At 36.8% G+C, this 26596-nt stretch overlaps 1 protein-coding gene across 1 annotated transcript; it reads right to left on the bottom strand.

Moving 5' to 3' along the window:
* Window positions 1-306: 306 nt before the first annotated feature.
* LOC142974668 (poly(A)-specific ribonuclease PARN-like) lies at window positions 307-26175 on the bottom strand. The gene is made up of 14 exons (XM_076117123.1): window positions 26004-26175; window positions 25575-25925; window positions 25298-25430; window positions 24774-24932; window positions 24280-24409; window positions 23691-23812; window positions 23086-23204; window positions 22405-22656; window positions 21798-21884; window positions 21155-21309; window positions 20638-20684; window positions 2053-2090; window positions 1091-1236; window positions 307-660 (listed from the first exon to the last, which is right to left on the bottom strand). The coding sequence occupies exons 1-14, from the start codon at window positions 26020-26022 to the stop codon at window positions 427-429; spliced, it is 1992 nt and encodes a 663-aa protein (XP_075973238.1). The 5' UTR covers window positions 26023-26175; the 3' UTR covers window positions 307-426.
* Window positions 26176-26596: the final 421 nt, after the last annotated feature.

The following is a 26596-nucleotide window of genomic DNA, read 5'->3' on the forward strand; positions in this document are numbered from 1 at the left end:
TTCAAAGCGGCATGTGCCTCCTGTTACGCAATGCCCTTGGAAATCCCAAACGTGCTGGCGACGTCTACACAACACCATCATCAAGACAATGAAGAAGAAACTTATTTTATTACTTTACTTTACTTACTTTTATAACTCGATCGTTCTCTTCAAATTTTTTCGTTAATGTGTATTTTTTAATGTGTTCGTGTGTGTAACCCGCGGATTCTATATTCCTATGTCCGAAAGGTTTTACAGGTAAGTAAACTTTTCAAAAACGACGACTATAAATCTTCTTCTAAAATGGTTTAGAAATAAAAGAACATATAAATGTCAATAATATTTATTAGACATTAATCTTATTTAATTCATTGAATTAATTAATTATTCATAAAATAAAACTACTTATAAAAGTGTCGATTTATTTTATTTTAACTACGTAATGCCTTAATCCCAACTATCGCTCTCTTTAAAAGCGGAGACGCAATTAGATTTAGCTTCACTGTCGAACTTCTCCACAATTTTGGGTTTCTTCTGTTCTTTCCTCTCCTTCTCTTTATTCTTCTCTTTATCTGTAGTCTTCTGGCAACCATTCGCGACGATATCGGGCTTCTTTCTTGGGCTGTCAGATAGAGATCGTGTTAGCTCGGCCTTCTTCGGCACGGGTTCTGATTCGTCGACCTGCGTTAGAATTTAATGTCGAAATTGAGAATTGTATGTTTGTACATGACTTATAAGCCTTTGATGATTTGTTAGTATATGAAAATTGTGATTATATTCACAGAAATGTTTATAAAACAGATGAATATGACAATAGGTAGTCAAAAGAAGCTGAATTAATAATAACGAGAATGAACGCCAAGATGGCGTTGAAGCTGTGATCAATTAAATAAGAACGTAATATTTACACCTTTTGTTAGTAACCAGATTGTGAGAATCTAAATCAATTGTTGGATATATTCTGACCTCTGTACATGTACCTAATACTTTTCTTTTGCAGATTAAGACATTGACTACACCCTATTCCGAAAAGCCGACTGACTCTATAACTTCGTAAGCTGCGCCGTGAAAAATTGTACTAAAATTGCTTAAATCTTTTTTGTATTTGTACCTGAAATACGCCAGATGAGGTCCGTTTCCTGGCAGGCGGCGAGGACTGCGCGGGCGCTGCCATGGACGTGCTGCTGGACCGCGCGCGACTCACTTTGACAGGCAACTGCGGCGACGCGCGCGGCGATGACGTGTTGCTTGACACCACTGAATTTATAATGTAATATTACAGTTGTATATGTATGTACATATGTTAGGTCGTATATGGGGTAATGTTCTTGGTCCCTCTAAGGTTTGTTTTACAAGTACCACAACTACACCACGACGCAGCGACAATTGGTTGCGATGTGGTCGCCATTAGGTAGTATGAAACACGTGGTCCATAATGGCGGCATGTGCTACGTGTAAATTCAAATGGAAAATATACACTGGACTACGTGGTGGCGTTGTGGTATGGTTGTAGTATGTCTGAAACACCCCTTTAAGCCTATATCTTTATTATTCCTGATAAGATTAAAACAGCTACTAATAAAAAAAAATACAACATCCCTATCATACCTTCGCTAAAATAACCTTAACAAAAAAGTATTGCTAAGAATTTGTAGCATTTTCTTTAATCTATACTAATATTATAAAGCTGAAGAGTTTGTTTGTTTGATTGTTTGTTTGTTTGTTTGTTTGAACGCGCTAATCTCAGGAACTACTGGTCCGATTTTAAAAATTCTTTCAGTGTTAGATAGTCCATTTATCGAGGAAGGTTATAGGCTATATATCATCACGCTACTACCAATAGGAGCAGAGAACCAGTGAAAAATGTTACAAAAACGGGGAAAATTTTGACCCATTCTCTCTTATGTGACGCAAGCGAAGTTGCGCGGGTCAGCTAGTAACTTATAATCAAAAACACTTCGAGAAAGAAAATTGGTTTTGCAAACACTACATACGATCATGACTTATATCTATAAATAATTATATTTGGTTTCATGTCATTTTTTTACAATATCCGAATGTAAATTTCCTTACTTGTATGCCATTGCTGCACCCTTGCATCACCAGAGTTCCTGAAACAAAGACAAGATTACTTAGCCACATAACCCACAGATTTATTTTCTTATCGTTTTGGACTAATTAAATACTTTACAGCCTTCGGGTTCAGAAGGTAAGTTTAATAATGTGATGAGTTGTAATTACAAATAACTTTAAAATAAAAAGAAACCTTTTTAATGTCTCCATTGCACGTAAATCTATTCAATTCCTAAAACCGAAACCTACATTCGAAACAAGAAACATCAGCGATCGTAGGCCATTGATTTCCCGCGCATTTTTAAACTAGACAGTCCTTTTTTTTTCACAAAGCGCATGCGCAGTGCAGGACTTGTCGCGCAGTCCGTTTAATTGGGATCGGATACTAATTGTAGGTGAGGGCTGTAAGACACTAGCGCCGCGGCGCATTCACCTGTCTCCCAACGAACACGCCTCCAGCGCGGACCAAATTACTCCGACGCGGTCACGACTTGATTTTTTGCATTTATTTCCTCTTTAATTCTCCGAAACTGTCGCGTTTCTTTTTTAAGTTCATGTCAAAGAGTGAGTAATTAAACAAGGAGTTCAAATATAAACTTTTAAAGCTCTATGAAACAGACTCCACATTGCACCTTAAATAAATAATCTAGAAATCATTTGATAAAGCGGATCAATAAAAAATCTCGTAAATCGTAACAGCAAAGAAACTAACAAGTTAAAATACGGCCCTTATCTCCCATGAGAACCATGTTTCAACTGTAAAATAAAGATCCGCTAGAAGATATAAAGCCGCAGTTTAATTCAATATATACACCCATGGGTATAAATTGACTTATTTCAAGTCTAATGCGCTATTCGCGGAAATAAATCAATTATAACGACACCGTGCGATAAAAAACTACGTGATTAGATATATGAGTGAATTTGAAAGTAATATTGTGTTATAAAAATGTTATTTATATGTTATAGAACGTGAGGGGTCCAATCCCGACGACAGTTCATCTATCAAACGTAAGCCCTTATATGGCGAGCGGCGCGCCTAGCAGATGACACACCACAGACAACGTTTGATTGACTTGTAACTTTTTATTTTTTGTTGGTAACACTCGCTAATAAGCTATGTTCCCGCCGTTCACATCGGCAACGGAACGTATCCTGCTAAATCAGAAATTGTATGTCATTAATCGATCATAAAGTAGCTTAACAACTAATTAAGTACAAACATAAATATGTATGACAGGTCTACGGTCGATAACTCAGACGCAACATTCTTTAGCAAAAAACTTTATCAGTATTTATCTTTCTTATAAATAATGTATCGTAATCATACAAGATCTACGCATTTCATAAAATATGTAATTTAATTAAATACCCTCTGGCTACATATAGCAAATAATACGATTATAAAATAAGTGTTTATTCGCGCCAAAATTCCACACGATATCTATGCACAGAAGCGTTCCAGCTTGTTATAATTTCCATTGGCATACAAATATTATGTTCATATTGAAACCACTGCTCCCGCTGTGCGTATTCAATCGTTGCAATTTTCAAATGTAATCGAATTGCTACGGTGGGACACCTAGCGGATGCTTCAGAAACTATTTCTGTTTGAAATGAAGTCTGTAAATATGTCATGCTATTTACACGATAACTAAACAATATAATCAATTTCTAGCCTGTTTTTGTTACAGTTGAGTAACATATAATACGTGGAGACGGTGTCTTTCTATTTTGTCTATTTGTCCCTCGTTTTTATTTTTCAAATTCTGATTAACGACTTGCAGCAATATTGAGACACACAAGCTTTATTGATGCGTACTATAGTCCAACAACTTAGTAGAGAGCCTTGAACGGAAGGTTTCCAGCTAGCGAAGGTATAGATTTTGTTTAGTTTTTAGAACATCAGTGATCTGCAAGAATATGTACCGGAGGGTGGTAACCTGGCCTGTTTGTAACAACTACACACCTTAATAATTATTATAATCTGATTAAAAAATGTATACCGAGGTTCTCTTCTAAGATGTCAGACTTTAACCAACTTAAATCTAACCACAAAAGTCACAAGCAATCCATTTTCAAATATAACCGTTACCAAAATGGCGTTTGCTCGTTATAAAGACGCGCGTCGGGTCCCACATACCCCCACGTTTGTTTTCAGATGAGCACGTTCATCATACTAACAATATGTCCTTAGGCACATGTGTCGACGGTTAAGCCCGATACTGCCGACATACCGCCCATTTCTCTCTATAAGGCAGCCATTTGCACTGTCACATGTCGACAGAGAATTGTATAGTTTATATCGCGCCGGTGAATCGCCAAATTGTGGCTTGTTAGGCGTTTGGCGGGTTAAAAAACGAGTTGTTTTATGAATAGAATGGATTGAAATTGTTTAGCTTACAATGTAGTGCGGTGTTGGTTAAGTACAGTTATTTTTGAATTGAGTATAGTTTTGTATCGTCTTGGTAGATACCTACTTAAAACTTGAAAATATATCACTCAACATTATAACTTTCTACTAATAATATAAATGCGAACGGATGAACTTATGTTCGTTATTCATTTAGGAAAAAAACTACACAGATAATTTATACCATTTTTTTTTTGTAGACGGTACATTGGTAAATTAGACGGTTTGGTACCTATGTATGTTATTCTGCTATTATATTAGATTTCCAAACAATAGCTAACTTAACTGTAATATCTCTTACCAAAATACAACAATCACGGCAAGAGATCGATGACGCTAATTAAATCTAATCGAATTAAATTCCGTAGGTACATAATGATGTAAAATCACGCTATTTGAACAAGCAAATCGTAGCTGACAAGCGGTACAGCGAGTCGGGATCAAACTATTGCATTACATTATACTCGACGATTAACTGATACTGATACTTATGCTTGTCAAGAAGCACATTATGATTATTACCGTTTTTCGTAACTCTAGTCGATTGTTAGACCAACCCCACATTGGACGAGAGCGTTTCTTTAGCGTGAGGGCGACGTGAGCGCTGCGTGCGAAGCGTAGGACTGTCGAGTGCGCGAGCGCATGCCTGAGTGTAGCGACGTATGTACGTTAAGAACCTTCAATATCAAATCTTTACGCGACAGAAGAGGCCTTACTATAATCAGCGAAAACGAAATTTCATGTGTTTTATATCCCAATAATAATTATATCAAATATAAATGTCGGTCGAATTACGGTACTACAATTAAAAGCATGCTTATTCAATACTTCTTACTTCATGTCAAAATAAAATAGGAAAAAATCGTAAAAATACACCTTCAATATTTGACGATAGTTTTCACAAACCTTAGTCCCTAAAGTTCAGTGTTACGCGACGTTCTTTCAGCTGACTTCTTATAGGTAACTTGGATAACAGCGAGCATTTTAAACGAAATGTTGCGTGCCGTACGCGCAGTTGTGTCGCTAATGTGAGGGAGGCCTTACAGGTCACTTATTGAATAAAACGGTTTACATAGAAATCCTTGTTTTGTAAACGTTTGAATCACCAGGAGTGCTATAAGCAACGTCAAACTGAACAATGATCTGGTATTTCATTAATGTATTTTATATTGCTTGGATTATCTTACAGCTCATAATTTCGATAGTAATGCGAAGTGGGATTTAAGCCTTAAGAATTTAAGTTACATTAGTTTGTGCGATTTCAATGTAAATGTTATAGATTTGTTATGTAAAACCTAAACTTTATTAGTTAGGATTTGTAATAAACGAAAATCAAAACTAACCTAAATAGTGGAAAATATGTGCAAATAAAAAATGCACAATAACCGCACTTTTATTACTTTGACAAAAGATCCAAAAATAAATTGTCTATTTCTGAAAATTTTATTTTGTTTCAACCACAATTTTTTTTATTTCTGAAAAACCTAATTTGAATTTTCAGAAGTTTATTATTTTTGTAGGGTTAGATCTACAGAAAACCTACAAAACAGGCGGTAAAAAGAAAATTAACTTAAACCTAATGATATCCTAAATTACATTAAATACAATCAAAACTTATCTACTCATCATACAAAGCCTTAACACGTCTCATCAACATTTCCACAGATTAACTATGAAATAATTACATTTTTCTAGTGTAGGGGACTTGTCGCGGGGTCTTAGCGTCTCCTTAGTTAAATGCTAATAGAACGCGCGAAACAACGCCGGGTGATTACCGAGGATATAATAGTTCTTAGTCGGAACTATTCGGACGCCTTCGCTCTTCTTGTTTAATCTTTAATAGTACGGCTAGGGTTTCGTGGAAGGTTTAATCGAAAGTAAAAACGCTTTAGGTCAAATATTGAGGATGGATAATTTTCAGTGACTATTTTAGCTGCAATTAAGAACAATATTGGCAAGAGTAAAGTTAATAAGTCAGACTATAACTTGAAACCTACACGTATGTATGATTAAGTAACAAAATAATATTCGAAGGTTGCTCATGCACAAGAGGTGACTTGCTTAGCACCTGAAGCTTAACTGTTTAAATCTCTGTACAAGAGTCATACGCGTACTGCCGGCAGTAGTTTCTTAAAGCTATTGGCCAGGTGAATGCCTAGATTCTTAAAATAAGCCGCTTGCCAGTGCCGTCTCAAACTAAATTTCCAGTAACTCAGAAAATTAATCAATGCAAAAACACGCAAACATTTTAGAACCCGCTGAAAACTTTTTACGGACGCTTAAAAACATATTTAAGTTTGCACAAGTCTATCAAAACACTGGTATCCCAACCATAACAAGTGAGTTACGTGCATTTTTCATAATAAAGAGATAAATCTACAGTATTGGCAGCCCTGAACACTATGCGTGTAGTGCGTGCGCGGCCCGGCGCCGCTTGGAGAGCCATTAACGCGATCGCTGACTAATCGCCATTTACTGGAATGCTGCGTACCGCAGACGCTCTGCTAGCTTACCAATGTTACCTTGTTCAGATAACATTGTATCAACGCATTGTGGAAATTAGATTAACCTTTAACAATAGAATGTTTCACACACAGGTCAGTGCTAGCAAACATGAAAAATGGAATAATTATTCTAGATTCAAGATTTGGTGACGCTATTTTTATTACACGAAATAGTTCAATAATTGCTCAGCAGAAAAATTATGCTATTGGCTATTGAAAACTTTTCATCCTTTCAAGAAAAGGCTACTTAATTATATGAAATTTGGCACGCATGCAGAATATAGTCTAGAATCTAGGCTCTGTGTCGTCTAAGCTTATAAGATAAGTAATGAGCCAATAATAAAATTTTGAACGAATGACCATATTTGACAAGGAAATAGAAGACGCAGTAGGAAAATTGGAACAACCACACCCTCCGGTCGATTTTTCGACCAAATACAATGTATCTACATAGCGTGAACGTTATAAGATAAAAAACTATTAAGTAAATGTACCAGTTTCATAGGAAGTGATAAAATTACCAAGAGTATCATCGATTTAATTACTTATAGGAAGAGCTCACTAGAACGCGTGTTATGATACAGGGAAGACTGGATCCTCACTACATAATTGATGTCGATTTGCCTCAAGCCTAAGCTTCTAGGGTTAATAACATTTAATACATGAAAAAAACGTGTATACTAACTTCCCAACAAGGTGATAACTAGAGGAATATCTAAGTGGTTTAGTAAGGTAATGAGTAAAAACGAAGCTTATAGAAATAATCTGCAGGCGCACTCCCGACAGTATCGAGTTGAAAATAAAATTCGATTGGTTCGATCAAATGACAAATTTGATTTGAGAACATACTAACCACCGGTTTCTGAGTACATTTAGCGGTAGTTTACCCATTCAATAGCGTTTTTTTTTATAATTATGAGTTTAAACGCTATTGAATAGATAAAGTACAGCTAAATGTACCTTCCTTAGAAACCGGGGGTAAGCCAAATATTATTTAACAGGATACCAAGGTAAAGCCAAAATCATAGTTACAAGCACCACATTACAATATTTTTGTTCTTTGCAAAAAACCACTAACAAAGTTGGAAGACAGCATTCATGCTACGCAACATATCAGTCTACAATTCACCCAAATCCATAAGCAGATCCAAGTCTCCAAAAAGCATCTGAGTTGCATGACCTACACCGTACCCGGACAAAAATCAAAGATTGAAAAATTCGAAACTTGGATTTACTGAGTGCCTTCGTAAACAAAAGTCCCAATCCATCCAAAAATCTCGTCCAACTCTTAAAGCTATCAAATGTAACCTTATACAAAGTGTACCACGGTCCATGGATTAACGTTTAGTGGCGTCTTTAAATCGCTACCAGTATTTATTGGCGGTGTCGACACGACGCAGTCAGCGACACGGCGCTCGCCGGGTAAATCACCCGTAACGGCCTAGCGTTGGGTTACATGTTGCCAAACCAATTTTGGTGTTGCCACCCTGTAGTTGGTGTGAGGTTTGTGTTCTGCTTTTGTTGTTCAACTTGTTAAGGCCGTGATAAATTAGGTATGTTTTGTTGGTACATAGCTTATTGTTGTTTTAGGATGTAAGAGACCAACACCAACCTGAGTGTGATAATATTAAACCTATTGCAAAACACTAACAGAATTTAAACGACGCCATATAGTCCTACTACTTAGTAGAGAGCCTAACATGCAAAGTCGCGGTGAGTTATACAAAATTCTAAATTTAGTATATCGCTGACTTCAAGACTTATGCAGCTCGGTGGCCTGTTTGAAACAACTACTTAATTTTGAAAAAAAAACATCAGTAATATTGTTAATTATAAACTACATTAATCGTGCGTCCAAGGCTCTCAACTAAATTATTGGAAAATATTATGTTTTCAAATGTCAGTCACTTATTGGGTACTTGAGTAACTTATATGACTGGGCCGACATATCATATTGTAAAGCCTTAGGGAAGGTCAATACATGACATTGATGATATTATTCACTACTGAAACAATACCACTTAAAATCCACAGCCAAACAAAAGTGACGATGTACAGCATGACAATAATATATCAGGGAATAAACTGACAATGACAGAAAATAAAACAACAGATGAATTTATTCAAATGAAAGCTGAACCGTCATGTATGCCTAGTGGTTGGTAACAAGGCGCGCTAATCGGGCGTGTTAGAGCGACACCGCGTCGCGTGCGCCCGCGCCGCTCGATCAACGCAAGCTACACAAATCTCACGTTGTTAGCCGGCGCAGATGCGTCGCTATGTTACCTCTAAACGTTAATTAGTTGCTGAATAAAATGCTTCCACAGAAAGTAGTGATCTTTAATCACTTAGTAAGGTCGGGAAATTGGTTCAATCTCTTGAATGTTTGAAGCTAGTATAAAATATGCTTATTTGTGATATGAGACGTACATAAACGAAATTAAGAATTGCAAGCTAAGTCTCTGCATCTCGGAAAATCTTTCTAGGCAAATGAAGTCATGAACAGATAATGTAATGCAAAATCTATACTAATATAATAAAGCTGAAGAGTTTGTTTGTTTGTTTGATTGTTTGTTTGTTTGTTTGAACGCGCTAATCTCAGGTACTACTGGTCCGATTTGAAAAATTCTTTCAGTGTTAGATAGCCCATTTATCGAGGAAGGCTATAGGCTATATAACATCACGCTACGGTCATAAGGAGCGGAGAAGCAACGAAAAATGTTACAAAACGGGGAAAATTTTGACCCATTCTCTTAGGTGACGCAAGCGAAGTTGCGCGGGTCAGCTAGTGAAAGATAAAATATCATAAAAGCTATGATAAAACGCCAAAGGAAAACGTCAGGAATGCGAAGTTGGTTGACACGTTTATAGTGACAACGAGTGAGGAAAAACCCTGTTATGAACAGTTATTGACAAGGTCGTGTTTCAATTCAGTATCATCAACAACTTATGTAGATACATAGTTCCTTAAATGATAGAATTGGGTAGTTGACTAGATTATTAAACCTCTACTCTTAAAAGGTTCATCCAGAATGCTCAAGCTGTGCAATTTTTTTCCTAAATACCTAATGTTGAAATTGTAATTATTGCAGACTGATACATTTTATTAGGTACCACTCTTTTGATACCAACGAAAATAATGTGACATCACTATGTTATATTTCTATGTTAAAATGTGTTTTTGACATTTCATAAAGAGCAGTTGATTTGACTTAAAGTCAACTATCAATATTCTGACAAATATGCTTAGATCACAAATCAGGTACGAGTAATTTGGGACAAAACTGACAGAACTACAAAATATAATGACTTGTCAGTCACAACACGCCAGTTTTTACACAGACCAAAGTTCCCTGTAAAGCTCAACCATCAAACCTGCGAACCTACATTGAAACGACATTCACACTAAAAAAGGGTGAGTTCAACCTGTAATTGACGAGTTGTCTCGTCACACCCCCAAATACGGGACCTTAAACGCTTCTGACAAAACGGCCCGGACACGTCACTCTTAGTAATTGGCTATTAGCTAATGAGATTGTAAGATGCTTATCTGTCGTATGTCGGCGTCGCAAAGAGAAGTCCGTTAGGTGGTGGATGACAGCCGGCAGGCGACAAGACGCGCGGATTTATTCCATCAGTACTATGTGCAAATGTGCGGTATTTATGCAGGTATTTCGAGAATTTGATAGAGTTGCGATTGATAAATCAACTGGCGATAGGGTTTTTTAATCTTTTTATTTAGGCTTGCCATGTGGTTATTTGTCTGATGAACTGAATGATTCGGTTTGTGATTAGCAACTCATAATAAAAAAAAATTGCAGATAGCAACTTTAACTCTACTTTTAAGTTGCCATTTGATTTTGAAAGCCTGCTAAGTGCAAATTGCTTTTTTTTTCAACTTTATTTCCGTAGCAGTATTAGTTAGTAAATTTTGTATCTGCAATATTATTAAAAGAAACACATAACTACCATACCTACGACCTACATAAGATAAAACAAGTAATCCAATTCGATTCTATCAAACCTGCGGTTGAATGAACCGTTAAAAACAATGCAATTTTATTCGTACTTTCTTACAAACTGCTTTGAAAACAGTACACACAATCACGGGCCAATCTTCTAACCGCAAAGCGCTCGTGTAAAGAAAAACACCCGACCCCAAGACCTTTAGCTAAGCGTTAATTTCACAGAAAATCTCGCTACATGCTCCTATAACCTTTGCGAAGAGACCGACGGCTATTTTATTACCTATGGCTATTAGATTAAGGTTACACGTTCAAGCAACATCAATTTGATGCATGATTGATGTTCGATTGACAATTTTAATAGCACAACTTTTTTAAACACAACTGTCAATGGTCAAGCTTTTGAAGCGAAAATAACAATAAAATATATTGATGATCGTCGAAAGACGGGGAAACATTTTATTTCGTTAAAAAAGTATTTCTGACATTCCCCGGGACATAATATAACACCCTGCCAAATCTTTTTCTTTGACGTGGCAGACTGATGCATCCACGGCCTCTTATTTATTTATTTACTAAACATCTTTATAACACTTATTATTTAATAAATGTCCCACAAAACTACTGATACAGTTTGACTGTACGATCGAAAAACTGATATTACCTTTATAATATCAGTATGAATTGATGTCAATCTCAATTGATTGATGGTTGATTGAACGCGTAACTCGCCGTCAATCTTACATCTCGCTTCAACAATGTTGAACGTTTATTCTATACTTATCGTGTATTGCAAGAGATGGTCTATTTTGTAATGTAACAATGATTTTACAGATCTTCTGTATATTATTAAGATTATGAATACAATCGCGTTGCATTATTTATAATCAAGTTAATGTAGTAAGGTTAGCGACATTAGTTTCAAACCAGATCTGGACTACGGTAAAGCACATATTAAATTAGAATATTGGAAATGTACGCAAATTAAAACTGAAACTTCGATATTATGCATACGAACACCATGAGCCTTTACAAAAATATTTGACTAGTGATTTCCTACAATATTCACATGTTCTTTAAAATATACATGTATACTAATATTATAAAGCTGAAGAGTTTGTTTGTTTGAACGCACTAATCTTAGGAACTACTGGTGCGAATTACCTATTTATTGAGGTAGACTACAGGCTATATACCATCACGCTACGACCAAAAGCAGAGTACCAGTGAAAAGTGTTACAAAAACGCGGAAAATTATGACCTATTCTCTCTTATGTGACGCAAGCGAAGTTGCGCGGGTCAGCTAGTAATTAATAAGAATAAAGTATAGAATAACATAACAAACCTAATACTGAAACAGTTGAAAAACGTTGAATGAATAAAATGGTCCTACTAATATTAAAACAAGTGCGAAAGTTGATGTAATGTTGAGTAGGATAGATGTAAGTAAGTATGTATGTACATATGTTAGTACACAGACAAAGTAGTAAACTATAGGGGAAGCTAGTAAACTATAAAAAAAATATTTTCTTACTTCTACAGAATCGTTAGCTGCAAAACATTTGTCCTTAAACTCGCGCACGTGCTGGACAAAAGGTGAGTAATATCGTGATTGCAAACATAGTTAAGTTCACGATACACATATAAAAGTAAGTAACATAGCTTTAAAGCAGTGGTTGTTATGTCTTCCGCGACTGTTCGCAGTAGGGAAAATTATTGACACCTAGAACTGCTTTCTTCTTATCATATGGATAGTGGTCAACCTAGTGACAAAGATGTTCAAGCCGGCCAAAGGGCTTTGACTGCTTAAGAAATGCCTGCAAATCTAACTAAATTCCCAACATGCTTAAAAAGCACAAATCTTAATGTATTGGTGTCGTGCAGTACAAGAATATTGTCTCTATTTGTGTAGGATATGAACGAATGTTCTTTGTGAAGAGGTAATCATGGATAATATAAGATTTGAGTGATAGCATCGAAAACATTAAAAGATGCCAAATGATAACCTAAACTTCTAAGAAACTACATATTCTAAAGCATTCCGTATTCTACATTGGTAACACTGTACTTTCATTTCTAATCTGGTAACACTAGCACAGAGCATAAATCCCAAGTCTATGGCCTAACAAACACAGTCATAAACAAACACGGTTTCATAATGCTCCAGTCGTTTTATTTCTTGGTCTGCTTGTTAGGCGTGTACACAAAACCTCCCAGGGGGCCCAGTTTAGCTAATGTCTAGCTCCTCTTGTATCCATACCCTTATTTGCTGACGGGGTACTAATCGCGCCACCCGACGACGCCCGCGATTTATTGTCAAGCACCGCTGCTCACCGGTATTTCAGTTACGTGTAGATTAAGCTTTAGAAAATGATTGTGTAGAACTTATTTATGAGGAGATTTTATTGCTTTCGAAAGGCTTGTTAAATCTAGATTGCTAGAACGTTTACTCTACAGACTTTATTATTTCAGTTTTGTTATTAAATGTGACAGCGTGACTTTTACTAATATTTATCATACACGAATTGCCACCGGCGCGAATCGTATGATTATTGGGAGAAAACACCTAGCTGTTAGGTATATTAAAACTACCAATTACTGTGACATGTGCAGGTAAAGTTAATAGATTATCAAAAAATATTGAATTCAAGCGTTTTACTTTCGTCGATATCCCGAATACCAACCGATACCCGATAACTCAAGTCTCATAGACGAGCTTAGCACCTTTTCTATTCCATAGTAGGTACATGCCTACATGGGCCATAATTTCTGGACAATTTATTATAATTTTAGATACCGCGTTTAAGAACTGCATTTTTGTATGACAAGCTTTAAATTCCCAACCCGCAATTGGCCAGCGTGGTGGACTCAAGAACTAACCCCTCTCTTATTACGGGACGAGACCGGGACTTCTGGAACGCACTCACGACCCACGTTCTTTATCCTACTCTTTAAAGTTACTGAATATACATAGGTACATATTACTTAATATTCTGTTGTCTCAGTGCGTTTTCTTTAATCATCCTTAAGCATAACGTAGACACCCTTGCTCTTTATTTAAGCTTAAAATTTACAAATTTCAGTATGAGCGGTAAAGACGTGGTGTATAAACAATGTGCAACTACCGCCAACTGTATCAGAGGCGCGAGCGGCCCCGTTGAGCGCGTGCGCGAGCCACAGATCAACTGATTAATGACATAGACCGCACACGATCCACGGATAAAACTAGCTTTATGGGACTTGTTATTGTAAGTTTAGTAGATAGCTAGCGAACGTTTTTAATAGAAAGATAGAAAGTCCACGACTGAACATGTGCGGCCAATTAAAAATTAATACTGGTCCTTTTGAGATATTGATGTGCGATATCAGTATGTCTTGTTTCTAATACAGTACTTAATAATAACGACGGAAGAAAGCCTTTTGAAGCCAATTAGAACGACAATCTAACCCTTTTCTAACTGGAGTGCTTAGTACAATCAGAAAATTTCAGTAAACAGTTACCAATCTCTACCCCAATTACTTCACAACAAAGACCATACACCACACTTAAAGGTAAACCAAATATGCCTAGAATTTTCCCAAAGTTGTAGGTACAAAAGCTAAGTAAATATGGCAAAGTATCGCGTCTGTAAAAGCCAGGTGTTTGGCGCACGACGTAAGTCAGCCACGGCGATAGCATCGGCACGAGCGATGAAACGCGACGGTTTACGAGCACACCGCCAGATTGCGACCAGACCCTTTTTATAACTGGCCTTAGGAATAATAATATATTTGTAAATAACTGTACCAACGATAGTAAAGATGACAATTAATTTTATGATGGAAATAGGAGAGGTCCTAAGGCGTTCCCTTGTGCGACACCAAATTATTATGTTCTGATTAATGTTTGCTTAGTACAAGGACATTTATCACTTGCAGGCAGATAAAAATTGAGAGTTGTATCTCTAGATTAGAATTCAGTTTCAATAGCAAACGGGAACAGGTGTTGAACAAAATAAAGTCTTCTAAAGGCCAGAGAGTGATCTAATCTTACAACCAAAATATTCCCTGAAATAACTACATTATGAGTAGGCTTAATAATAACAGAAACATTTTACCTATATTAGGATTCAACTCAATAAAGCCAAGTCGGTGATATCAAAACAAAATATCTATTCAACATTCAAGCTCAAACAAATTCACGGTCAGTCTTTATAAGGACAAAAAGATTTGCCAAATAGACACAAAACTAACATAAAGCCCGTGGGCGGGAATCTCCGAATCTAACCATGTACCGAGTCGCATGCAAATAGCTTCAGCAATTTATGAACTGTGGGCCAAAATGTTAATGGCGGTTGACATACTTGAATAGATACGGATTGAATGGATAAACTACCGGTGTTACATGAATGTCTTTGCTAATATTTTGAAGTAAGAGTAATAGGGGGAAATGGGACTATAAAATAAATTTTGTTGGATAACTTAGATGGCAAGGCAATGAAGAGAAAGTTTATTAACATTGCATAATTTTTCGTGAAAATTTTGAGTTTTCTCTTTAACGTCCTATAACATTACCGATGTGCAAAATCGTTTTCTTCCTACATTTTTTCAGATAGGCAACTTTTTTGTTAATATTTAGAACCTTATTATTAAACCGTAATTCAGTGGTTAAGAAAGAACCCATTATCACCAAACCCAAAGCCAGCCAAATCATCCCAAAACCGAAATAAAATTCAGAAAACAAAAAAAAACCATTCGCCCCAGATTAATCCCAACTAAACATAAAACAAAAACAAACCAAGCAAAACAGTACAAGTTAAATAAGTAAATGAGAATAAAATATCATCGCACACGTCCGTGGCATGCAAATGCGCGCGCATTAAAATGCGAGATGGCGGAAGCCGGCACGCGAGGTCGTGGGGTCGCCACTATCGCCACGCGCTATTGTCCGAGCTACCGACTAATAACACCATCTAGTTATACCGACGGGGATTTATATTTCAGTCTACGTTTTATAAGATGTTTGTTTTGATGTGGAGAATTAGTAAGATGTTATGTTTGGTGAATGATGATAGTAAGAGGGCTTACCTATAGTACTAAATAACAATACATATATTACTTTTGTTATTTTTAAGCTCTTAAAATAATAAAATTGAGTTGCAAGCCTTTTGTCCACTAGTTCAAAAACTACTACTACAAAAATACGGTTTTAAGATGTTGGTCGAGTTCAATCGTCATTCCGATCACAAAGTCTAGTGTTCATTCCCGGGTCAGACTAAGAACTACAGGTATTGTGACCGAATTGAATGATACCCGGGAAATGGCAATGAGCTCACCTTTTATCACATGGGACTTATATCGCTAATGGCGATGCGATGTGGGATACATGCCTACACCTTCGGGTATAACAGGCGCGATATAACATACTAGCTTTTGCCCGCGACTTCGTCCGCGTGATTTGTAACTCAGGACATCATTTTCATACACACTTTCATCCTCTATTTTATCCTCTTGGCCATAAAATTTATCAAAATGCTTTCTTAGCGGATGCCTTCGTCATAACATCTACTTGCATGCCTTTCAGTCCGATCCGTCCAATGAATGGTTTGGGCTGTGCGTTGATAGATCACTATCCCCCGGTTTCTGAATACATTTACCGGGGGTAAGTCAGTCAGTCAAAAACCTTTGAGTTATAAACATTTAGATTGATAGTTAATTTTGTCCACTAATGAAAGACTATCCCGTAATTGTCGTGAATGTGCAAGCTCTACCGATATCCTCTCACGATCCGCTAAATCTCGGTACAATAGCGGTCGGTTGGCTCACAGAATAGATTCACAGCTAGAACAATGTGTGGTACAGTTAGTTGTTTATAGCGCGGGTATATAGGCCGCTAACTCGGTCACTGTTGCTTAGGGATGCTGTATTTTACACGGTTGTATAAAAGAGTTAGTTGTCGCAGGTGTACTAAGACTTGTAATACTAATGTTACAAATCTGTATGTTTGTTTTAATGGATGTATGAATATAAGTTAGTCTTCCACACAAATAGGAGTGGAGAAGGTTTTGAAGAAATTTAACATAAAACTGGTTGAAAGCCCGGGGTCGGAAACAATAATTAGGAGACAATATTCTGTACGCGAATGGAGTGTGAATGGAGCGTTTGCTGCGCTGAATGGTTTTTCATGAAAGACAACCACATAGCACCTATAGGACTTGAATGAATACAGCCCGGTTTCTGAGGTACATTTAGCGGTAGTTTATCTATTCAAACTGTCATGTTTATATGAGCTTAAACGCTATTGAATAGATAAATTACTGCAAATGTACCTCAGAAACCGGGCTGAGAAACCGGGCATACATCGATTACTTTTTACATTATCTTTCCTATTTTTCTACGCGAGTAACGAAGGACGATGACAACGAAAGAAGCGACGCGATATGTTCAGATGCGATGAACAGTTTACAACAGCTTACTTCATAGAAGGCAAGTACTACGAGTATGTAGAGGTATGAAAAGAGAGCTTTGTATTGTCAACCTGTTCGCATCGCGTCACGTTTGTTTCTCGCAGAGGAAAACGCTTTACCGACTGACCGAGATATTTTATCCCGATAAAATAAAATGGACTTAAGGCCTAACCTCGTCCTCATTACGGTAGGAGACCCTTGCCCAGCAGTGGAACATGACTGGGCAAAAAAAATTGAGCTTTTGCTTTTCCTAGTTGTTTATCACTGTATTCATGCCTACCCGAATACGCGGTACTCACCGAAGACATGGCAGGGCAGGGGATGCTTCGCCATACCCATATCTAAGCTATTCTCAGGTCTGACGCCTATTATAGAGGCCTCTGCTATTTGAATCAATCACAGAGGACGATCGCGGGCTCCGGGCGCTGTCTCGCCTGGGCAGCTCTAACACTACAAGGAATTCCGAGGAGACCGCGGTGGGAATATGGCCAAAAATAAAATGTATCATATTTACGTTTTCATAGCGTTTAATGTCTATCAGATATTACAATATTCTCTATCAGACTACTTATATTAATACATACAAAATTTGGACAATTTCTTTTTCAAGTCTCGAATGAGTGCCAATGTACTTTCTTCTAAACATATCGTATGTTTCAAAACATACTGAATTACTATAAAGCCCGCCTTATACAGTTAAAACCTCCTCCACTTGCCTCGTTTATATTTATGTGTTAAGAAATGAGAGGTATAACTCGATTTTTCTTACTGTGCAAATGTCTAAGTCACAACTGATTAACTAACAGAGCGTTGCCAAATCAAGTAAAGTTTTTAAAACGTTAACTTTTTTGACGTTGAGTTTAATATGGTTAGATTAGCAATACAATAATCTTCGCTATGAATAAATAACCGAAAAATATCCATAAAAAAGATGATTGATACTTTCTTGAGTAAAATTTGACGTTAACTGGCGTAATGTGAAATGAAGACAACCAATTTTCGATTAGTCTTTAAGAAACCATCAACTGAAAAACTGATTAAGCAGTTTAGAAGCATATTTTAAAATTGTGTTAGAAAAATCAAGTTATAACATGTAATGAAGCCAGTTTTAATAATAAGCCAACACAGTTAGGCACATGAGGACACAAGAATACATGCACAAAGCCTGTTTTTCACCTTTTCAACCGACCGAACAAAATAACATGGTTAAGAGATCTGTATCTTTTTCGACATAGCAACTGCGGCATGAAAAAACTATAAAATAAGTATTTATTATTTTTATTTTACGCTAATTATCCACAATCACCAACAAACGAAATTTCGAACCGAAATACTGATCGATAGATCGGCTTTTGGTTCGGTATATTAATCGGTAGATTGACTTTTTGTTGGTTCTACCGAGCGAAATATTCTTATTATAATATTATTCCTTCTCGATGATGCAGGCAGTAGAGAAACAGCGCTTCTTACAAGGTGAGTATAATGGTACTAATTTTAATACAAACATAATAACCACAAAAAAATGTAAGCATGCAATGAACCAATTTTCATGCAACGACCTGTTGCTTATAGACTAGACATATAGGTATTAGTTTCAGAAATATATTATATTCATATCGAATAAAAAATCGACTCCTACAAATAAACGTCGTGTGTATTGTCACTTTCAGTCAATTTTGAAACTGTATATGCGTGAATGAGACAAAACACTGTATTACAAAATTACCTAACAACAAAACCGACTCGACTCACTTGTTTCGGCTTGTGCCGATCGGGTGCATCTACACATATTCTATGTGTTTAGCAAGCTTTATGTGCTTGTTATATTAAATTGACGCTTTTTCCTTCAAAATGTACCCCTAATGATTTGACTACACCAATATCGAGACCATTAAAAAAGATCTAGGAATAAAAAGTTCTATCCCAAATACAAATACCGAAGTATTAAAAACCATAGGACACTCTTTTCTCGCATCAATCACTGTGCTAAACTAACCTACAAAATTACTATCATATTACGTCCAAGGCCTTCGGGCGGCTTGAACAACTTTGACACTAGGTTGACCACTAACCATAGGATAAGAAGAAGACTATTTATGACGAACCTGGACATAAAAATCACTTCCAAAAATTGTTTATAGTTCACCTATTTTGTTCCCGTCCTTATGTTACGTTGCATACGTACGTCCGTACTTTTAATAACATACCTACAATATCGAAAAATTACACCTACATCATAGCTACCCAAATAATCCTAGAATATTAACTATTGAGATTCAATGAAAAAATATTTTTAAAGATATACTATCCTATTTTAATGTCTAAGATTGTGCATCTCTTTTTAACCTAGGGTGAGAGAGAAGAAGAGAGAAAAAGGCTGGGAGGATAAAAAAAAACTATTTTGAATTTCAATTAGTCCGTCAATCGACAAGTATTTCTTATTTTCCAAAAGAAACAAGTGATGACTGAATTTAAGCACATCAAAGGTTTGGAGTACAAGCTAATGACGTCAGAATGTGTTCAAAACACACAGTGACGTCATACAACTATCACTCAGTGTTAAGAGAGAAAAATACGTATCCCATATTTTCTTAAACTATACCAGACAGAGTGAAAGAATATCATCATGAATGAATGTTACAAAATTATCACGTAACTAAGCCGTTGGCTTTCAATAATCACAACTCAAGATACATATAACCTAAGGTTGCGAGAGGCCTAAAAGTCGAATATAGTTAGGCTTTTTAATTGCTTATCCGGGTAAAATTATCAGTGCCTGGCCTGTCATTACTTAGGCGTTTTACATTTCGAAAATCTAAATCGCGCGGATCGAGAATCACATCATTGATAATAAATAATCAAAAAATCTTTGTTTTATATTAATTATTCCACACTCACGGCCAGTTTCTTCATCAAAATTTACAGCCAAAGTTAAAATAAGAGTCTTTTTTTTCACATATTTGACTGTCATTTTTATTTTACCCCTATACTTTAGCTGAAACTGGCCGTAGGATATAAAATTCTCAACAATGCCTCCAGTCTTTTCAAAAGTTCACTTTTTTAAACTCGCAGGTCTGCCCGGCCAACATTTTAAGGTAAACATTAGTACCGACCTAGCAACCCCAACCTTACCTTAGAATCTTTAAGTGATTCAAAGCTCGTGCTTTGTGTCCGTATGTCTGTCTTCACTAGTGATATTAGTTGTATAGTAATTATAACATATGTATAGCAGCACTAAGGCTAATAGTAATACGAACGTCAGTCTGTAGGGCTCCGAACGGGATTCGCTGCGGCTCGGTGTTTTCTGTGGACAAAGAAAATTTAGTTAGACTAATGGATGAGCTGAGCGTTCAAGTATTCATACCCAAGGCAACACATCAACGGCATTGCGAAGTTATGTGTCCTAACAGTGGAGTAAAACATCGTAACGCAATTGTAGAATCAAGTTCATTTCACTCTCTCATTACGGACCCTTGCCAAGCAGAGGAAAGTGACGTTTTTTACAGTTCCATGATAAAGTATGGTTTTTTTCACATAAGTTTTCTTATCATATAAGGCACAGATCTTTATGTATCGTTTTTTTTTAAGATAAATTTCCTAATTTATTTCTTTGGGATCCAAAATTAAAGACTTATGTCGAGCCGAATAACTATGTGTCTCTGATTAGCTGCTTAACTAGATTTGCGGCTATATTCAGACATACACAGTCATTCGCCTTGTGGTTTATTTATGCGTGGTAAAACTTCTATGATAGTAAGTAGTAGTGTGTAGTACCTCTCGCTGGTCCCGCCAGGTCCTGTAGCTGGCGAAGGAGGCGAGCTGCACGCGCGGGTGGCGGGACAGAGCGCGCGCCACGCCCGCCGCCTGCTCGCGCCGGTCCAGCGCCACGAGCGCGTGCGTGTCGTCCAGGAACTGCACGATCACCGCGCCTGAACACAAACGAACAAATACCAATAGATTAATGCAATTGTTGATGTTTATTCTGTCTGCCTTATTATAAATAAATAAATACGTCGTCATAAGCTTGCCACCCTTGTTTTATTTTTTGCCTTACTTCCAGCATCTACTATATTCAAACAGACAAAATTCTTTTGCGATTAGTAAAATATTACAAAAGCTAAAGTCTACCTATAAAAGTTGCTTACTTACTAGACATGTTCGGTTCGGCATTAATCGGCCTAGCCGGGCGGTAACACCGAATATGTATAGATGAACCCGATCGGCACAAACCGAACAAGAGAGTCGAGTTGGTTTTGTTGTTCGATAAATATTGCCGAATATGTGTGTAGTAAGCGTTACTGATTCACAACGAAATTGTGCCTTGACAATTTCGATGAAATTTTTCATGGAAATGATTCAAGTTGCAAGAGTTACGCTCTAATCGAAGTAAATATTGTATTAGTTAAAGTAGACTCACCGAAAGGACTGAACAGTTGGTTGATATCACTTCGCAGCCATTCCCTGGGGAACGTGAGGTGGAACACGTGGTCTCTCGGCGGAGATGCTGCAAAAAAACGTCTTTATTAAACAATCTGCACAATTTATATTCATTTACCCTCTTATTCATAAAAATATATGAAGTTATGAAAGGCTTATAAAGTGTTTTGTTTCTTTCACTCCTTAGCGAAATGAAAAAGAGAAAACATATTATAGTAGCTTTTTAACTAAAATAGGTTTAGTGTGTTTATGAATAAGAGGGACAGAATTTAGGAAATAGTCTGAAAGTATGAAACTCTAAGGCCCGGCCTATTATCGGCATCGGCAAAGAAACTGATCCTTTAGCATTTCTTGTAAGCGCACACTGTCGAAAACTATGTTTTAGCATGCTGTAACGCCCAAAAGTGAAGGCGATAGTGTTCGCTTGTGTGTAGGTATGCACTGGTGTACTGCATATTATTGTGTTTCAAACTTCCAGTTTTCTCATTTCTTTCTGCATATCCAAAAAGTCGGCAATTCAGAAGTAACTAAGTAGTTGACAAACTTTGATAAACAAAAATAATATAAATTTAAAGATCAGTACTCACGATCAGGTCCACAGATATTGATATAGGGCGAGTCGAGGCGCGCGGTCCTGGCCAGGAACACCTTGTTGAGGAAGGGCTTGAGCACGGCGGCCAGCGCGGGGCTGGCGGGGGCCAGGCGCGGGCCGGGGTCGCCGCGCAGGCGCAGCAGGTGCGCCGCCATGGCCAGCGCGCACAGCCCCGTCATGTAGGCGTCGTAGCCCGCCTCGTGGCACTTGTCCTCGCGCCGCCGGTACCCGCGACCCTCCAGCGACCCTGACACATTCCGTTACTTTACACTTTCGTTGTCAGCGATTCATCTATACTCAGGCTGTTACCAACGTGCGAACTACGTCATAATCAAAAGAATCATAGGGATGTATTAAAAGCCCGCGAAGAAAACGTGAGCGAAGAGTGCGCCGTTTGACAGATGAGCGCGGCGCGCGCTCTTTCTTTTGTAGTTTCACGCGCAAAAGAGCGTGTGTGTAAATACACCTAATGTGTAAGTGCGAGCTAGAGACTCCAGTAAAATGACATGACTTAGTTCGTACGTTTGAAATGGCCCGAGTATAGTGGGTTCTAAAAACCGGTGCTGAAGAAATAAATTACAACAATTGTTTCTCACAAGACGATATTATGTATATTTTAAAACATAAGAGCAAATAATTTCGACAATTACGCTCATATGTAATGTAATAAACTTACCAACTTTAGGCATGGAGAAAGGAGGCTCGATCAATGTAGCCAACAACTCAGGCAACACGTTAGAGTTCAGCTTATCCTTGAACGGCGGCAGACTCGACATGTACTTTGTATCTAACAATCTGAAAACAAACAATAACTTACATACACTTGACCACTTTAAACAATCACCTGTGCAGTTGGTAAGCAGGCACGAAACTTCTTTAAGATTAAGCTACCTTTTTTACAAGAAAAATGAAAAATGTTGAACATAAATCTGCCAAAGAATATTTTTAATTCAATTTAATCTGTATGTTATAAAGAAATACATTTAAATGAGGTGACTGGACCAGATTTTTAGAGAAGATGTTTCTTTACTAAAACAATACAATGAAATGTGAAGAATCTTTGTGTATTTATAGAAATACTATCTTATCCTGCGACTTCGTCCGCGTGAAAAGCATACCAAACTTCATTAAAACCCATCCAGTACTTATTTGTTGAAAGAGTAACAAGCAAACAAACATACATACATCCAACCATACTTACTAACTTTCGCATTTATTCATACCTACATCCACTTTTATTCATTTTCGCATTTATTATATAAGTAGAATAAGATTACTTACTTGGGAAACATACAATGCGCGAACTCCTTGAAAGAGGCGTAATCGGATGGCAGTGGTTGAAAGAAGTGATTCAATGTATGTATTACATCCAGCAGCATATTGTGACCCACCACTAACTTCTCCTGTAAACAATACATTAGACATTAATACCCTTAGTTTTGAGGAGTTGGGTCAGTGGGACTTTTACAATCAGACAACAAGCAAAAATTAGCACAAAGAAATTGAAAATAAAGATTTTCTGAAAACTATTTTGTTCTCTGTGAGACTTAGAATAAAGACTTTCTAACAAACTGCTCTGCTAACGCTAGGAATGCCAAAAAGTCGAGAAATTCGAAACTATCCCAAAAACTTGCACCTTGTTCCATATCGGGTAAGAAGGCAATAATATGTTATAAAAATATGTTGAAAAATGGAATAAGTGGCATTTTGAACCAGCATTTATTAATGCTCTAATTTTACATTAAAGAGCTGTGACTTGACATAGCTTGAATTAATAATCTATATTCTCAAAACTAAGCTTGCAGAGTTGCAATTGATCCAGAGTAGGCACTAGAGGTAAGCAAAGTTCAAATAGCTGAATAAGACTTACAGACTGACTAATCATGCGTGCTACTTTGGAGAAGCCCACAGCATCTTCTAGCTCGTCCCACTCCCTCTGTTTCCTTGCCGCAATTTGATCTATGTCATTCTTGGGATCTTTGCGAGTTACTTTCAGTACTCTGAAATAAGAACATGAAAAAAACATCAATAAAATGTAAACCCTGTGATGATGATGCTAGCAATTGAAAACACTTCTATAATGGCCAATTTCTTCATACATATCTAAAGTAATGGCTAAAGTCATTGACTTCCATTTGACATTTACATCAATTTGTGAAAGAAAATAATTTTGCTGACATTTTAATGTTACCCCTATACTTTGGATGTTACTTTTGATGAATAAACTAGACGTCAACAGTTATTTAGTGTGTGAGGTAGTTTACCAGTAAAGAAACAAACTGAAAAACTGGTGGAGATCATATATTTTATACTGTTTATTCTATACTATTACTATTAAAACTGTCTATAAAAAAATAACTTTACCTGGTCTTATTCTCTAATATCTTTGTGTCAACAAACACATGTTCTTTGAATCGTAGATTCAATTCCTGGAACAGTAGCATTCTTATGAATGCATTTACTCCTGTAATCTCCATATCTTTGTCACCTTCAGCATCTTTTACGAAGTTTTTCACTCTTTCACTGTAACAAAGCATTAATACTAATAAAAATAAGTATAAATAGGCTTGCTAAAGCATATTCGGTTCAGCATGTATGGTTCAGCAATATTTATCTAACAACCAACTCGACTCACTAGTTTGGTTTGTGTTGATCAAGTTCATCACCAAGTGAGTACATCAGTTGACTTCCTACCTACCTACCTTTACCTACTTTTACCGACAATTCTACAAATACTGCAACTCAATAATATTGGGAATTATTAAAAAATAGATGGCTACACCCCATAGAGGGAATATGCCACAATAATCTAACTTATATAGATTATTTACAACCAGGCTCAGAACACATTTTATTCGACTAAATGTCAAAACTACAGTAACATTTACCATATTTCTTCAATCTGTTCTTTGTTCTCATCAGGTATTTTACGCAGTTCCTTCTCTTTGGAATAGTTTTGTTGTTTCTCAGTCAAGGTCTCTCTCAGCCTAGTCTCTGTAGGCTCCGTCATGTATGAAATACCTGCAAAATGAGCTTATGAAATAACTTGCAAAATAACATTTCATTTAACCTCTTACTATTATCATCACATTTTTTCATAATTCTAGAGAGATAATTATCTTCTCCTAATTTCAAGACTATTAAGTGAATTAAGTTAGTACTTACCTTCCTTTATCAACTTATTAAAATCAAATCCATTAGATGCTAAGAAGTCGAGACTAGAACTCTGACACATAAACATTCTCTCAGGCCCAGGCCGGCCGCGAGGAAACAAATAGAAATTATACGCATCATTCATGTAATGGTTCCTTTTTTCATCCCAATAAAACGCACACAGACCAAACTGTATCAGCAAAAACTCGCTACACCCAGCGAGGGAACGAATGTAACAGTCCTCCGGCAAATCGAATACAGACACGTCCCGCCCATTTATAAGACCTGTAAACTCCGCATCTATAGCTAAAAAGTCCGCTTTATCTATTGATTCTTTTACCAAAGGCAAAGCCTCCTTAAAATCTGAAAAATAAACAACATCAATTAAACGTTTACCGCGCAAATCATACCGCATTGTTTTTCTAAATAAATTATACTTACTCTTTCGTACTACTTCCATTTTATATTTATAGTATTAACATTTGATTTATATATTACAGAATAATTGATGAGTTTAGTACAGCAATTGTAAAAAAATCATAATAAAGTCAACAAAATACGGAAATTACAGTAACATGCGCTTACAGCTGTCACGTTCGTACTTGTCCGGTGTCAAGACTGTCAAAAACTGTCAAACTAGAACACAAACACTGAAAATGTCAAAAATATATCGATTTCTAGGCATGGCATGTTCGTAGGTATGTACATATTGACTCACGGTCTTTATAGGCACGGTGTGCGGTGTGTGTGTGTTTCTTACTTTTATAGGTGGGGTCATAAAAATAGAACATTTGTTTTCGGAGCTGTGAAGACCTTTAGATGCACGGAAATGCTAGTTCAGATAAATGTTCAAGATGGTTTCAATTTCATTTACGTGCACAACATTAGTACCTAAAGGAGGAAGGATCCTCGCCTACTTCATTATCTTTTCTAATCTCAACCTTTCTTACAACTACGTTGAAGTCGGCTAGCAGTCTCATTAGATACAACTGTATACTAGACTACAATATTTCTACATGGAACGACTGCCTATC

Source organism: Anticarsia gemmatalis, chromosome 8, assembly GCF_050436995.1.
Source record: "Anticarsia gemmatalis isolate Benzon Research Colony breed Stoneville strain chromosome 8, ilAntGemm2 primary, whole genome shotgun sequence".
Classification (NCBI taxonomy): Eukaryota; Metazoa; Arthropoda; class Insecta; order Lepidoptera; family Erebidae; genus Anticarsia; species Anticarsia gemmatalis.